This window comes from Macaca thibetana, chromosome 3 (genome assembly GCF_024542745.1).
Source record: "Macaca thibetana thibetana isolate TM-01 chromosome 3, ASM2454274v1, whole genome shotgun sequence".
NCBI classification, from domain to species: domain Eukaryota; kingdom Metazoa; phylum Chordata; class Mammalia; order Primates; family Cercopithecidae; genus Macaca; species Macaca thibetana.
Window position 1 is genome coordinate 120,169,259 of NC_065580.1, and position 15,386 is coordinate 120,184,644.

Here is a 15,386-nt window from a genome sequence, read left to right on the forward strand (position 1 = left end):
ATTCAGGGTTTGAGAGGGTCAAGGAGCTCTGCTGTGGCCTGGATTGCCTGGCTACCCAGTGGGAATGTGTATCACAGAGACACTCACTCTCCCTCTCACGTACTGGGCTTTCACACAATTTTCCACTGGACCTCTTCATGTGGGCTACTGCCCATCTTCTTTTCCCAGAATACAAAGTTTTCTTTCACTTTTATATTGAACTCCCGTGTTCTTCCTTGTATAAACATTCTCAGTGTGAATTTTCTCTATATACACTATTTTGCTGTTTCCAAGTGGCTGAGGTGTGCTGGCAAAGCCTCTATTCTGCTATCATTTTTCGGCTTCCAGGATGTCCTGGTATCCTGCATACCAATCTAATTCCTTCAGGTCATAGGTCACAAATGCTTCATAAGAGTCACCTCGGGTCTCCAGTATCTCAGGAGAAGAGGCAGTAGAGATGGGACTCTGGGCCATACACACTGAATTTAAATTGATCGTTTCAGTGAAATATTTTTGGTTCCAATTGTACTTTTTTGTCCCCTTTCCAACTTGGCTTCTTTTGGATAAATAAAATGGAGTTTTGAGGTAACTTTTTTTTTCCTCTCTACTAATTGTTACATACATATTATTTTACTATCTTTTAGTGGTTGTCCTAAAGAATACATCACACATCTTAATCTACTATTACATCTAATACAAATCATTACTTATACCAGTTCTAGACAATAGTTGAAACTGAAAACATTTTAATTTTATTTACTCCCTCTTGCTTTTGGTGTTACCATGATCATATATTTAGTGCTACATATTTTAAGCACATAAAGCATTATATATTTTTGTTTAGTCAATATTTATTTACATTTATCTCTATGTTTTTCCTTTCCATTGCCCCTTATGCCATCTTGCATGAACATGTTTCTACCTGGGATCATTTTAAACTAACTGAAAAATTCCCTTTAGTCCTTCTTTGAGTGTAGATTTGCCTACAACAATTCTCTCACATATTATGCCTAAAGGTGTTTTGATTTTCCATCATGTATGATGATATTTCCATCAGGTATAGCATTATAAGTTGACAATTGTTTGATTTCAGCACATGAACATGTCATCTTATTGCCTTTTGGTATCTGTCATGCATTTCCACACACCCCTTCTATCCATGATAGAAAGGAAGGGAGATATGCTGCCTCTTGAATCCTCATGCCCTGACATTTTACCAATGTCTTTAATAGAATGAGTAATTTTTAAATTTTATTAAATCACGCATCTTAATCTACTATTACAATCTTTTTCTAGTTTTTCCAGAAAGAGCTTGGGTCTGCTACAAGCTACTCCAGCATGGCCAGGAGACGCACTACTTTTTGTTTTTTAGCTTTTGACCCAGTAAGTCTTCATGATATTGTTAATTTTTCAACATATCTAAGACAGTTTCACTCAAATAAGTTTTTCAAATTACATGGACTGCTCTTACTGAAAATAAATGTATCAGCCAGGTGCAGTGGCTCACACCTGTAATTCCAGCACTTTGGGAGGCCGAGGCTAGCAGATCACAAGGTCAGCAGATTGAGACCATCCTGGCTAACACGGTGAAACCCCATCTCTACTAAAAACACAAAAAATTAGCTGGGCATGGTGGTGGACACCTGTAGTCCCAGCTACTTGGGCAGCTGAGGCAAGAGAATGGCATGAACCAGGGAGGCAGAGCTTGCAGTGAGCTGAGATTGCGCCACTGCACTCCGGCCTGGGTGACAGAGCAAGACTCCATCTCAAAAAGTAAATAAATAAAAATAAAATGTATCTATTTAAGGAAAATCTGGGCATTCCAAACTGCTAATCCATAGAATGACCTATCCATTGGCCATGATTTTTCAATTATTTAGTTTCTTCAGAAATATAATGATTCAAAATAAGAACAATGTCTTTGTGGGTCTAAAAGGCAGATGAATTTTATTTCATACTGATAATAGAAACTATTTACATACATGTAGTGAAAAAGCTGCAAAGGAAACATTTTTTTGTCTCTGATCCTCTGATGTAAAATCAGGGATGCAAGTCTGAGTAGGATAAATTTATTGACTCTGAAATGCTTTAATAAAAAAAAATTTCACCTACTAAACAATTTGTTTTTCCTGCATAATTAACTAAAAGTACAAATGTACAGTTTATTAATAAAACCATCTCAAGATGATTAAATACGCTAACCTGTAACCTAATCATTTCTGACCACTGACACAGTATCTGTGTCACAATGAAAGAACTCCCTACTGGAATTTCCATGTGATTATCAAAAGTCTTGAATAAGCAATAGCTATTCGTTTTTTTGTTTTGTTTTGTTTTGTTTTGTTTTGTTTTGTTTTGTTTGAGACAGAGTCTCGCTCTGTCGCCCAGGCTGGAGTGCAGTGGCCGGATCTCAGCTCACTGCAAGCTCCGCCTCCCGGGTTCACGCCATTCTCCTGCCTCAGCCTCCCGAGTAGCTGGGACTACAGGTGCCCGCCACCTCGCCCGGCTAGTTTTTTGTATTTTTTTAGTAGAGACGGGGTTTCACCGTGTTAGCCAGGATGGTCTTGATCTCCTGACCTCGTGATCCGCCCGTCTCGGCCTCCCAAAGTGCTGGGATTACAGGCTTGAGCCACCGCGCCTGGCCAGCTATTCGTTTTTTTAAAAAAGAGAAAGCAATAGGAAAAAAAAGTTGTCCAATTTATTATTGAGCTACATATTTAATCCATAATAATCAATGGCAAACAGTCTGCTACCTCAGTAGAAGCGTGGACATCCTGACAAGGTATTGCCTTATCAAAACTAATATTCTGACATTCTATCTATGTGTTGCCTTATCAACATTAATACTCAGATATCTCAAACTCAGTGTATATAAGAATCACCTAGGAAGCTTATAAATGTAGATGTCTGATTCATAAACGTTGGATATATTTTGAGAAAATCTTTAGGAAATTCTGATACACACGTAAGAGTTTTAAAACCACTGCCATAGTTTAAACAGAAAAAAAATAGGAAGGAGAACTGGGGTATTATGTCAAAGAATGTTACTGGACCTACAAATTTGTTGGGTTTTTTTTTTTGTTTTTTGAAAAAAAATTAGTAGAAATAAAATAGGGGAAAGTTGAATATACAAGCTACACAAAAACAGAAATAATAGAAATTGAAAAGTAAAGCATTTCAGAATCTGTGTTTTAACAATATTCTCTTAAAAACAATGTAATATTTGGCTGGTCTTTGGTTGTAGTATATTATATAATTTATAACATTATAAGATACTGATAACTCACAAATTTAATAAATCTCTCCTTAAAGTACCAAAACTGACTAACAATAGATGTACATAATAAGCAACACTAAATGTCAAGTCACAGAGAAGCTTTGCAGTACAACTTAATTTAAAATTACTAAATAAGTTAGGAAAAACAAAAATAATGTAGGTAGAAATGTCAAGTCTTCACTAATTTATAAGGAAACAAGCTTTGTCTGCCATCTAGAAAGTAAAATTAAATGAGTAAAGAATGATATCCAAAGGAAAAGAACAAATCTGGTGCTTCTTTCACCTACTATGGAGAAAGTAAACAAACTTCCCTTATGTCATAAACATGCTTTGTCTCAATCTTGTTTGTTGAATATAAACATGTTATATCATTTTATTCTGGACGAAGTTGTTTTATGAAATATCTCATATATTTTATGAGCTCATCATCATTTTATCTAGTAGTTTCATACTTGAATAGATTTTAAGTTCATTTACTGTGTTAATTTTGTCTTTTAACTAGTGTTATCCTAATTTAAAACACAGGGTAATTTGTTAAGTCATTTTCTATTCAGAGAAACATTTAAGTATCTTTTTGAGTAGTTATATGCTTTTCTAAAATGTTAGAGTGATGACCTTCTGTAAAATGAACAAAAATTATTATTATCCTATGGGGTCCTGAATATTGCATTAAGGGAACTGAATCTTGCTTAACAGGAATAACACAAAGACAATTATAAATTAAAATGTTTATTAACCATAAGATGGCACAAAATGAAATTTGGCAACTCACTAATTAATAAGTCTATTGAGCAATGATGATGAGCCCATAAAATCCAAAAAATAAATTTTATTTTATTTAAGCAAAATTTCCCCCCATAAACTTGATGCTCATTCATGTTGTTGCTTGGATGGTACCTGCTATCCTGGTATACTGCAAAGTAACTTCCTCAAGACTCAAAGACCCACCAAGAAAGCCGTATCACAATTACGTTGAACCTTTCTGATCTATCCTATTGCTAACTCAGTTTTCTTTATATAATCTTCTTGTATTTTTTCCTTTAAGTTTAACAGCCTTTTGTTCCCTAATTGTTTCATGGATGCATCTCTTAAGTATATAAACTCCGTGGGCAGAGATCAAATATTCAGAAGAACAAAACAGTATTTTAGAGACAGAAAATATTTTTGAGATTCATGTTAAATTTTCTCATATACTTCTTATGACACGAATAAAAACAATTAATTAACTTGATCAAATAGCATAGCACATAAGTTGAGTGTAATCATTACATGATGAAATTAGAAAACATTACAATTGTGTTGTTACCCAAAGTTTTTAAATACAAACAAAATTTTAATGATAAAATTATGTGTAATTCTGACATTTAAAACTACTACTTCACTTTAAAGAGCTATGTTTGACACTTTCAAAATACTTATAATTAAGGAGATGCAAATATTTTAACAATTTTAGTTTATCTTAAGTCTTTTTTGAATAATGATATAAATGCATGTAATAGACAGTCTAACTACTATGTTCCAGTTTATTTTTGGGTATTTCTATGTTTTTCTTTACCCTTATCTGTGTTCTGGAGTTTCATATATATATATATATATAATATATATAATATAATATTATATATTTGTGTTCAGGAGTAATATATAATATGTATTATATGTAATATATTACATTATATTATATTTACATATATAATATATAAATTAATTTTCAGTCTTAAAAGTTTAAAAAATTTACACTAATATCACTAAATTTATACCTGTCATAGTCTGTTTCAGACTATCTATATATATCATCAGTAATTATACATGTCATATATTATTAATTATATACAATGTATAATTATATATTTTATGTTTATATATGATCTATATATGGCATATATAAATATTTATAATTTGTATATATTACATTATACATAAATATATTATATATTATATGATATAAATAATCATATGATTTATATATAAATTATATATTTAAAATCAGTGATTTTTATATATATAAAATAATATATATAACCACAATTTTAAAAATAGTTACAGAGTTAACAGTTGGAAGTTATTTAATTTGTATTCTATTTCATAATATACCTTGGTACTGTATTTTTTTGAAAGTTCACATATTTAAACAATAACGAAACACAAAAAGTTATAAAGATAACTCTAGCCAAATCAAAGAAAACAAAGTAAAAGGAATATTTAGTGGTCTATTTTATGAAAAGGCTTTTAATCTAACTTAAATTGCAGAAAGAAAGGAGAAAAGAACAATTAGAAATGACTTAATGAGAATGATATTGCTATGATTTGGATATGGTTTGCTTATTCCCATAAAATCTCATGTTTAAATTTAATTCCAAATGTGGCAGTGTTGGGATGTAAGGTGTAGTGGGAGAGGTTTGGGTCATGGGAGCAGATCTCTCATGAATAGATTAATACCCTCCCTCAGGGGTGACCGAGTTCTAATTCTATTAGTTCCTGTGAGAGCTGGCTATACAAAAGAGGCTGGCACCTGCCCCCGTCTCTGGCTTCCTCTCTCACCATGTGATTTCTGCACACTCAGGCTCCCCTTCACGTTCATCTTCTGCCACAGGTAGAAGCAGACCAAGGCCATCACTGAATGCTCAATCTCAAACTTTTCAGCCATCAGAATCATGAGACAAATAAACTTTTTTCCTTTATATACTATCAAGGCTTAAGTATTCTCTTACAGCAATATGAAAGAGACTAAGACAGGTATAAATTTAGTGACATTAGTATAAATTTTTAAAAGTCTTTTAAGACTGAAAATTAATTGGCCCATTAACCTCTCAATAATAGAAATGCAAAGACTTTGAATTCATGTGCTCAATCTAAATCAACAGCCTCTACAGAACTCTCTTCTATAGTAAAGATGAAAAAGAAAGAATAAACATCAGAGAGCAGCTCAGATACTGTAGTGCTAGGACCAAAAGTTAGAAAAAACAATTGGTAATAAAACAATTCATATACTTATTTCAAAAGGAAGGAAAGAGTCACAAAGATGTCTACTGTAGACTATACAAACCTAAACTCATCAATAATAGATTCTAAAAGATAGTTAATTGGCTTTTTTTTAAGTCAGGAACTCTAAGTGACTCATAACTATTATTTGTGTTTCCTCCCAGATAACTGCCTAGTGATCCTAAACTCCCTTGCTGTAATATTAATACCAAGGCCAAAATTAAGCCAGACTGTTTTTTCTTTCACATCTTTAGATTCACATAGTCTTTTCAAATACACTACTTTAAATAAACTATGAAAAAATACCTAAATGATGGTAAAAATAAGTGATACGCATTCACTTAGGCTTAATGAAAATAAGTAAATTTTCAACAATATAAAACATGAAATCATAATTCATTACATACCACAGCACTCAGGACATTTTGGATGTTGCTGGACATTCATTCCATACCCTGGAAAGCAGCGATTAATCCAAACCATTTGGAGAGTACCTTCAATATAGTATATTTCAGGTAATTGTTCTGCACGTCTGCCAAGAATTTCTACTTGTTGATTAAAGAATCTCTCTATGAGATTTTTAGCCTAAAATATAAATACAATTTGATGAATTGTTAGCCATAAAAAATGTAATTTTAGAACAAATAAGGATGCATGTGGATTTACAATTTGAAGAAAACAAAGTCTCAAAGTCGTTATTTTTTCTAGCACTCGTAGAATATAAATAAAACACACAAAACTGAAAAGATGTCATCTATACACATCAAGTATTTCTAAATGTACTTCCAATTACAATGCAAAGAAATCATTTGAAGATATAACCAAACTTTTTGGTCCCTTTGTATTTTGAATAATATATGGATAAGTATATGAGCAAAATCAAGAAAGCTCTTTGAAATTGATTGAATGATAAGAAATGTAATGTACTTTAAAATAATATATTATAAGCATCTGTAAGAAGCTTATCCTGAGGCACAACATCAACTCTTTTCACAAAGAAAAATTTAATTTAAAAACAAGAAAAAATATAACACATTACAACTTCTAGCTCTGTTTCAAAAATTAAGTCAAAAAAAGCACCATTCTGATCTGTAATTATCTGTATGTTTGTAATAATTATACTGGCTTGCCTCCTAAAATTAACAAGAGCCTTAGACTTCTCTGACTGCTAAAATCTATGCATTCATGTATGAGGTATGCATAAATTCAAACTGCTACAAGCTAGTTAGTTCTACTCCACTCTGCCACACTAATTTGCACCTCCAATCTAGTCAGGAGCAGGGATAAATGGACCACACAGGCTGATCTATAACCACTAATGGTGCACCTCATGTCTACTGAGTTCTTCCAATATCTTGTAAGTTACACTCCTTCCATTACAATTTCTATAATGCCCAGATTCTCCCATGCAAAAACACCCACAAAGGGTGATAAAATAACTGTTTCATACATAAAGTAACTTAAAATACTGCATAAAATTATTTTCAGGTTATCTGTATAAGGCAGTGGTTCATAACCTTTTTGGTACTAGGGAATGGTTTTACGGAAGACAGTTTTTTCACAGACCAGGCTGGCAGGATGTTTTTGGGATGAAACTGTTCCACTTTACATCATCAGCCATTAAGATTCTCATAAGGAACGTGCAACCTAGATCTCTTGCATGTGGAGTTCACAATAGGGTTTGTGATCCAATGAGAATCTAATGCTGTCACTGATCTGACAGGAAGTGGAGCTCCGGCAGTAATGTTCGCTTGCTGCCACTCTCCTTTGGCTGTGTGGCCTGTTTCCTATCAGGCCATGGACTGGTACTAGTCCAAGGCCGGGGGATTGGGGACCACTAGTATAAGGTATATATGAAACATAAATAAATTTTCTATTTAGACTTGGGTCCCATCCCCATGATATCTCATTATATATATGCAAATACAGCAAGTCCTCAAATAATATCCTTTCCTTCAATGTCATTTTGTTATAATGTTGAAGAGAAAAAAATGCTTCCCAGCTAGGCCACTGTGCACATGGAGTCTGCATGTTCTCCCCAGGTCTGCATGAGTTTTCTCCAGGTACTCTGGTTTCCTCCCACATCTCAAAGATGCATGTTACATTAATTGGCATGGCTAAATTGTCCCCCTAGGAGTAAGCGTGGATGTGTGTGAGTGCCCCCTGTGATGGAATAGTATCCTGTCCAGCGTTGGTTCCCACCTTGAGCCCTGAGCTACTTGAATAGGCTCCAGCCACCAGTGACACTGAACTGGAACAAGTAAATAATTATCATACTTTGTTTTCATTACTCTTTCTTAAATATATGTGTTTCTCACATTTATTTCAATGTTTAATATTAGAAGTGTTTTGGGTCTTTATTTTGAAATGTGGTTACATTTTTGCAACCAGAAATATGCCAGAGGAATTTAACTCTCATTTATATCATTGAGCCTGTGGTAAAGTTGTTTTGTTATATGTCATTTTGCTTAAAGTTGCAGTTTCCAGAAGTCTATTGATGAAATTAAGTGAAGACTTACTGTATTTCAAAATCTGAAAATATCTGAAATCTAAAATACTTCTGGTTCCAACCATTTCAGATAAAGGATATTCAAAATATGTATAAATGTGTTATGAAAGTAATTGCATTTAAATTTGAGACTATAATTAAAACTGTCAGGAGACACACTCCTAATCACTCAGATTAGGTCATACAGAGCCTAATTAGGCTTCTAATACCCCATGAAAAAAAAAAAAAAAAAAAAAAACCTAAATGAAGTTAGACCTGAGAAAACCTAGTGATAGATGCAGGAGGCAGATAAGGGAGGATCCCTGGAGAATCCCCGACCTGCCCCACAAGTGTTTACATCAGATGCTTTTGTGCAGATGTGGGAACCTGCCCAGGGTCTTGTCTGTGCATGCTGGCAACAGACTGGGGGCCTGCCTGCACACTGGGAAAAGGGGGTGCAGCCAGTGGGGATTCACACCTTAAGCAGTGAGAAGGGTCCTCTTCAGCTCATATGTGTGGTGATCTGGTATTCAATCTGTGAGTTGGAAGCCTGCTGGCAGAACCCCTATTTTTTCACTGAGAGCTTTCTTTAATAAATTCCGCTCTCCTCAAACTTTCAATGTGTCCATATGCCTAATTTTTCCTGGTTGTGTGATAAGGACCTGGATTTTAGCTGAACTAAGGAGCAAAATATCTTGCATCATTTTGGTGGCCCATGTGGGGACATGAGGAAAGGTGAGTAAAATGCAGACCAAAGCATCTTTTCCCCTCTTGTATCTGAGCCTTTTTGTCCTTGGACTTCTGAGAGTAGAAGAAACTGCATCCCCTACCCACCATTGCTCTTGGGGGTCAGGAATGTCAACCTTGGTCTAACCTAGCCTTTTCTATGGCATTTTCCTTCTTTTTTTCAGGACTGTAATGGCACCACCCCACCCCAATGGCCGCAGGCACCCATGGGACTAAAAGGCAAGCAGCATCACCTGTTCCCCCTTCCCTCCCAGCTGGGGCTGGGGCCCATGCCCAAAGGGTCCTGCATGGCAGGCTGGCCAGCATTCCCTGCCACGTGTGTGTCCACAGGGTCTTCCCCTCCCCTGGCCAAGAGGTCCAGCTCTGTTCCAGCCCCAGGGAAGAAACAGCAATTAAGTTTCCCTCTTTGTTGGAGGAAACCATTTGCACAAGAATAAGAGGTTCTTCCCCCAGTTAACACAGCCCTGAACGTTAAGCTGTTTTTATTTTCTTATTTTTTTTTTACTCCACCAAGTCGAGTTAACTTTTACACGAAAGGCTTTTTTCCTTTCAGAAGACATTTTACTAGGCCAGGACCCTAACTATCACTGTTTATATTCTCCATAAAGTTTTATTTATGAAAAAGGATTTGTGAGGCTGGTCTTAAGTTACAGCCAATCTGGAGTGCTTTACATGTCTTTATGGTTCTGTCAAAAAGAGGGGTACCTAAGGATGCGATAATGGGCCCAGGACTCCACAGGCCCTCTATTAAAGCCAGTCTGGTAAACTGGTCAGTGGCAAACTTTGCTGCAGGCCTTCATCTTGTTTTATGTCCTTGGAAGCATGATCTTACTGTAAGCAGGTGGCAGTGCTTTGTTTTAGCCTCCAACATTTTACAATGGCAGCCTGGGTTCAAATCTTGGCTTAGAGGAGTGAGTCCTTTCTGGTTTGCTATCTGTGTGACCTTTGACATTTGTTGATTCTCTTACCCTCCACCAACCGCCTTGAATTTTCCTCTCTGAGCACCTGGGAGATTACCTTTGATAAAGTTTCAAAGCTACAAATATTGGCTGTTTGGCATGGATAAAGTCAAGTAATAAGGGATTTAAAAGGATTTTTTTTTAAAGAGCACTCAGCTTAATTCAAAATGGATATCCAAGTTACGAGTATATTTAAAAGGCCTTTATGTTTTTCTCTTCCTGAACTTTATTTTCCTGGAAAAAGATTTTTTTCTCAGCTGACTAAACTATTTTTCTCCATTTTGCCTTGCCAATCTTAATGCATGCATGAGACACCCTAAGATGATTTCTCATGGCCTGGGACTCCTTGGGAAAAACAGAAAAGGTGCCACAAATTCCATTTTGGGAGAGATCTCTGTTTTCTTAAAGAAGCCCCAGGAATTAGAGGTGGATAGATCCCTCTCAAAATCTGTTTTTATCTTCCAGCTATACCTGTTTAATAGGCCCTGGAAACTGCATGCTTTCCTAGCCTTGCTTTAAGCCTTTCCTAGCCTTAGAGAGTTCCATCCAGAGGCCAATAATCCAATGAGGAGACTGGCAAACGAAAAGTCTTATAGTTACTGAATCTTCTTCTGCTGCCTTTCTGTGTAGTTATATATGTGTTTTGTGTGTGAGTGTGCATGTGTGTGTGTGTGTGATGTCTATAAAAAAGAGCTCTAATTAACTGACTTTAAAGAATGATAAACACTTGGATCAAATATTTTTTAAAAGGAAAATAAAAGCTGTGGTACCTTTTAGTTCACATGACATTAATTTTTGAAAAATAAAAATAGTCTTAAAGATTATTGGTAAAATGCAGATGTTGTCAAAATGTAAATTTTTGACTAGGGTTAATTTAGGATTGTTTTGAATTTGATAAGATAAAGCTAAAAGTTCAAACAAGTTGTGGAAAAACTGTAAAAATTAATCTTGCAAAAGAAATTTCATGTGTGGATACATTAAATTCAACAGGGTATTATATGGTTTGTCTGTAAATTAAGCATTAAAATAAAAGCACAACAAAATACTCTTAATGCACTAATCTGCTCTTTAGCTAAATCTGTAAAGGGTTATAAGAGGTTTTTGCTTTTAAAAAAAATCCTAAGTCATCATTTTGGAAAAATAAATAATATGGAAATTTGGAATTCTTTCATATCATCAAGTGTTTTAAACCTCTAACATACTTAACAGGCCTTCCCAAATCAAACTTCAGTTTCAAAAACTGTCTTTCCTGACACCTAGCTTGATGCTACAGGGGGCCCCTGAAGCATCTAGAAGAGTGATAAACAGGATTATCTGACATGCTTAGGTACATGGGATTGCCAAAATGATGCTTAATCTCTAATTTAGGTTATATTTTATGTAATAGTGTTAATATATGTTCCAAAATTGTATGGGATTTCTAAAATTCTGAGTATATGCTATCAATCACAATTAAGGTCATTATGCTAAGTTATTATGAACCACGGAGATAACCAAATTTCTTTGTTAATCATGTTTCAAACTGTAACTACCATGGACATTTTGTTATTCACAGATAATTGTTGCCTTATTTTAATCCTCTTCAAAGGATGGTTTATAATCAGTCACAAAACTCTGACAGGTGGTCTCAAATGCAGGATTCTGAAAACTTTGGAGATTGTGACATTGGAATAAAGGAAAAACATACAGGACTCATGAAGAGCTGAAATGTTCACAAATATCAAGCAAAACAAGAGTTAACTGAATGGACTGAACTAATAGAAAACTGAAGTAAGGTTTTCAGTAATGACTTTTGATTGGAACATTGCTGATCTTTGTTTTGTTTTTCAGAGTCAAGGAAGCTTATTTTGAGCTATTTATGACCTTTAATAATTGAGTAAGTTATACTCCTATGAACAAAATTTGGAGCATATTTGTGTCTCTCTCTCTGCATCGCTTCTTCAGAATTGGGAAACTAGTTCTGAGTATTCTTAACTTATGCCAATATAGTTGTTTGCATCAGTGCAATAAGAATCCATTTTCTTTTGCAACAGGAACGCAATTGGAGAAACTGGTTGTTTTACCAAAGCTTTGACTGGAAGGGTTTGCTTCCATTTAAGGAATCAAGCTCAACTTGCAGAGCTGATAAAGGTCCCATGGGAGGAAATGGCCTCATCCCTTGTGTACACAGTCCCTGTATGGGGTTCCTAATCTGCGGTGAGTAAAGAATGTCAGTTTCTAACAGGCCCAAGAACCCCATGCTCTAGGAACCTCAAAAAGAGAGGATTTTGCCCAACTCACAGGTTTGAGGGTACAAACCCATGGCTGGGCTTGGCTTTACAAAGTCCTATCTGAGATTCCTTGTGGAACAGAGTTCCATCAAAGCGGATCTAAAAGGTCTATGTAAAAATAATTATTCTCTTTGCACTTTATGCAAATAATCAGGCCAAGTATAAGACTGAAGTCTTAGCCGGGCGCGGTGGCTCAAGCCTGTAATCCCAGCACTTTGGGAGGCCGAGACGGGCGGATCACGAGGTCAGGAGATCGAGACCATCCTGGCTAACACGGTGAAACCCCGTCTCTACTAAAAATACAAAAAAATTAGCCGGGCGAGGTGGCGGGCGCCTGTAGTCCCAGCTACTCGGGAGGCTGAGGCAGGAGAATGACGTGAACCCGGGAGGCGGAGCTTGCAGTGAGCCGAGATGGCGCCACTGCACTCCAGCCTGGGCGACAGAGAGAGACTCCGTCTCAAAAAAAAAAAAAAAAAAAAAAAAAAAAAAAAAAAAAAAAAAAAAAAGACTGAAGTCTATTTTGCAAACAAATTAGTCCTATCATGATTTGTTTTTAACAAAAATGAGGACCAGAGAGACAGAAATTTTGTTTCAGAACTTATCATACATTTGTCATGAAAATCTACACTCATTAGTTGCTTTTAAGTTTTTGCCTACATTTTAGAGTAACCCTGTTTATTCCTGTGAAACAACCAGCAATCTCTGACTGCAGACCAGAAGGTAAAAAAGGGTATGGGTAATGTAAAAATCTGAATCAATATTCTAGTTCTGAGTAATTATCCTGAAAATGTGAAAGGAATAAATAGGGTGCTCATCACCTGGAGTTTTCCTTAACGGAGCCAAAGTCAAGACCCATCACCCAAATCTTAGCAAGCGTAACTATAGCCACCAGTTTTCTTGGCATGTCACAGGATATCCTTTTCTCTCCCTTGTTGGAAGAGGACTCAATTTTACAGCTTCACCTTAGCATTCAGCTTATGCTAAAGAGTCCATGCCATCTCCCCAAAACACATTTTTGTCCCAAATTCAATTCCAAGCTTCAGGTCAAAGCCCTAGGAAGAGAACTGGATCTAAGGGATCCAGAGGCAGACAATAATGGAAGTTAAAAGGCACAGAGCGGGTAAGCATGACTAATTCCTGTTGATTAAGCCAAGTCTCCCATTTAAAGGATAAATGCCATGCTAGTATCCATGGCATAAATGAGGCCTAGAAAACTCAAAGGCTACTGACAGCAGAGGGAATAGGGCATATGTGGGTAAGAGCAGATATTCCCACCCCTTTGGGCACCCTCTGTTAACATGGGTGAAAGCCATGGACAGCACCCTGTCACAGTCACCAGACTCAGGGATACAAGGACAGATGAAAGAAAGAAGGATGCCTCACTTTCTCTCCCTCATATACTCTGGGTATTCACTAGGAAGAGAAGGGAAACTGGGATGAGTAGCTCTTCCTCTTTCTAGATGAGTAGCCATTCATCTTCAGTCTGTACCCCTTTGGAATGCACACTGAAACCTTGGGACTCCTTTGAAAAAAAGCCCCCTGTAAAGAAAAGCTTTATAGAGGGATTAAGTATATATGAGCGGGATTATATTTTACAATAATTGGTCAATGGTTCAGGAAACAAAAAAAACTTACCGTTTCAACAATGAGCAATCTGTAAAATATGTACATTCTTGCATGAAAATGAACAGCTTATTTTAATTACTACAATCTGTCCTACTGACCATGCCAAACTCATTGGGAATAAATATGACTGGAACAGCTTTAATATATGTTCTAGATTGGTCTAACAAACCTAACAAGAAGTCTAACAAGATTAGTTAACTAATTAGTCTAACAAGAAGGCAGCAACTAGCATTATGGGCGTTTTAGGATAGGCAACAGATACCATACAAGATTATAGTCTAACTAAGGCTCAAATATCCACTAGGAGAGAACTAGTATTTACAAGGTGTTACAGATATTATACCTAAAAAATAGAGTACTTTGAGTATCTCTGATTAACACCTATATTTGGGAATCTCTGGGATAAATGACAATAATAATCAAAAGGGGTTGGAAAAATAATTTTTGAAAGGAGATGGAAACACAAAGTGTCTTGAATGAACTGGAAAGAAATGTGAATTTTTATAGAAAAAGGGATTATTTTGATGATCAGAATGCAAATAAGAGGTAGGGGTGTACAGACTTTATAACATAAAGTCTCTACAGATAACTATAAAAATGATTAATCAGAAACTCAAAATTGTCCTTCTTTCGTTAGGAACATCAGAACAGGAATAATGTGATCTCATATTACTGATATGAGATCTCATATTAGAGATATATGAGATAGAGCTAAATTTGAGAGCAAAAGCAAAGGAATGAGGAAGAAAGTAAGGGTTATATAACAATTTGAATTCTATGAAAGTTGGAATTCAATCCTAATAAACAATTAATCCTAAAACTTCAGATCAGAAAATTTTCACTTTGCAATGTGGGGACAACTTCAATCCTGAAGCAAAAAGCAAAACAATCCATTCTTCACTATGTTTTTTCTCCAGAAACTGAAACATGCACTAGAAAATTAGGCTCTTCAAAAGAAAGATTAAAGACAAATTGTAATTTATATTTTGAAATTATTAGAGATGTAAACTGGTATATTAAGTTTTTTTAAGTAGTATATTTCTCATTGAAAAAAGCAGATG

General features: G+C 35.5%; 1 protein-coding gene across 5 annotated transcripts in view; it reads right to left on the reverse strand.

Annotated features, from left to right (window-relative positions):
- The window catches only part of ZPBP (zona pellucida binding protein), a 149,140-nt gene that overhangs the window by 38,392 nt on the left and 95,362 nt on the right, over positions 1-15,386 (reverse strand). For all 5 annotated transcript variants that reach the window (XM_050785561.1, XM_050785557.1, XM_050785560.1 and 2 more), the window contains one exon: positions 6,643-6,820. In XM_050785561.1, the coding sequence (XP_050641518.1) occupies positions 6,643-6,820 (178 nt within the window). The remainder of the gene's footprint in view (positions 1-6,642; positions 6,821-15,386) is intronic.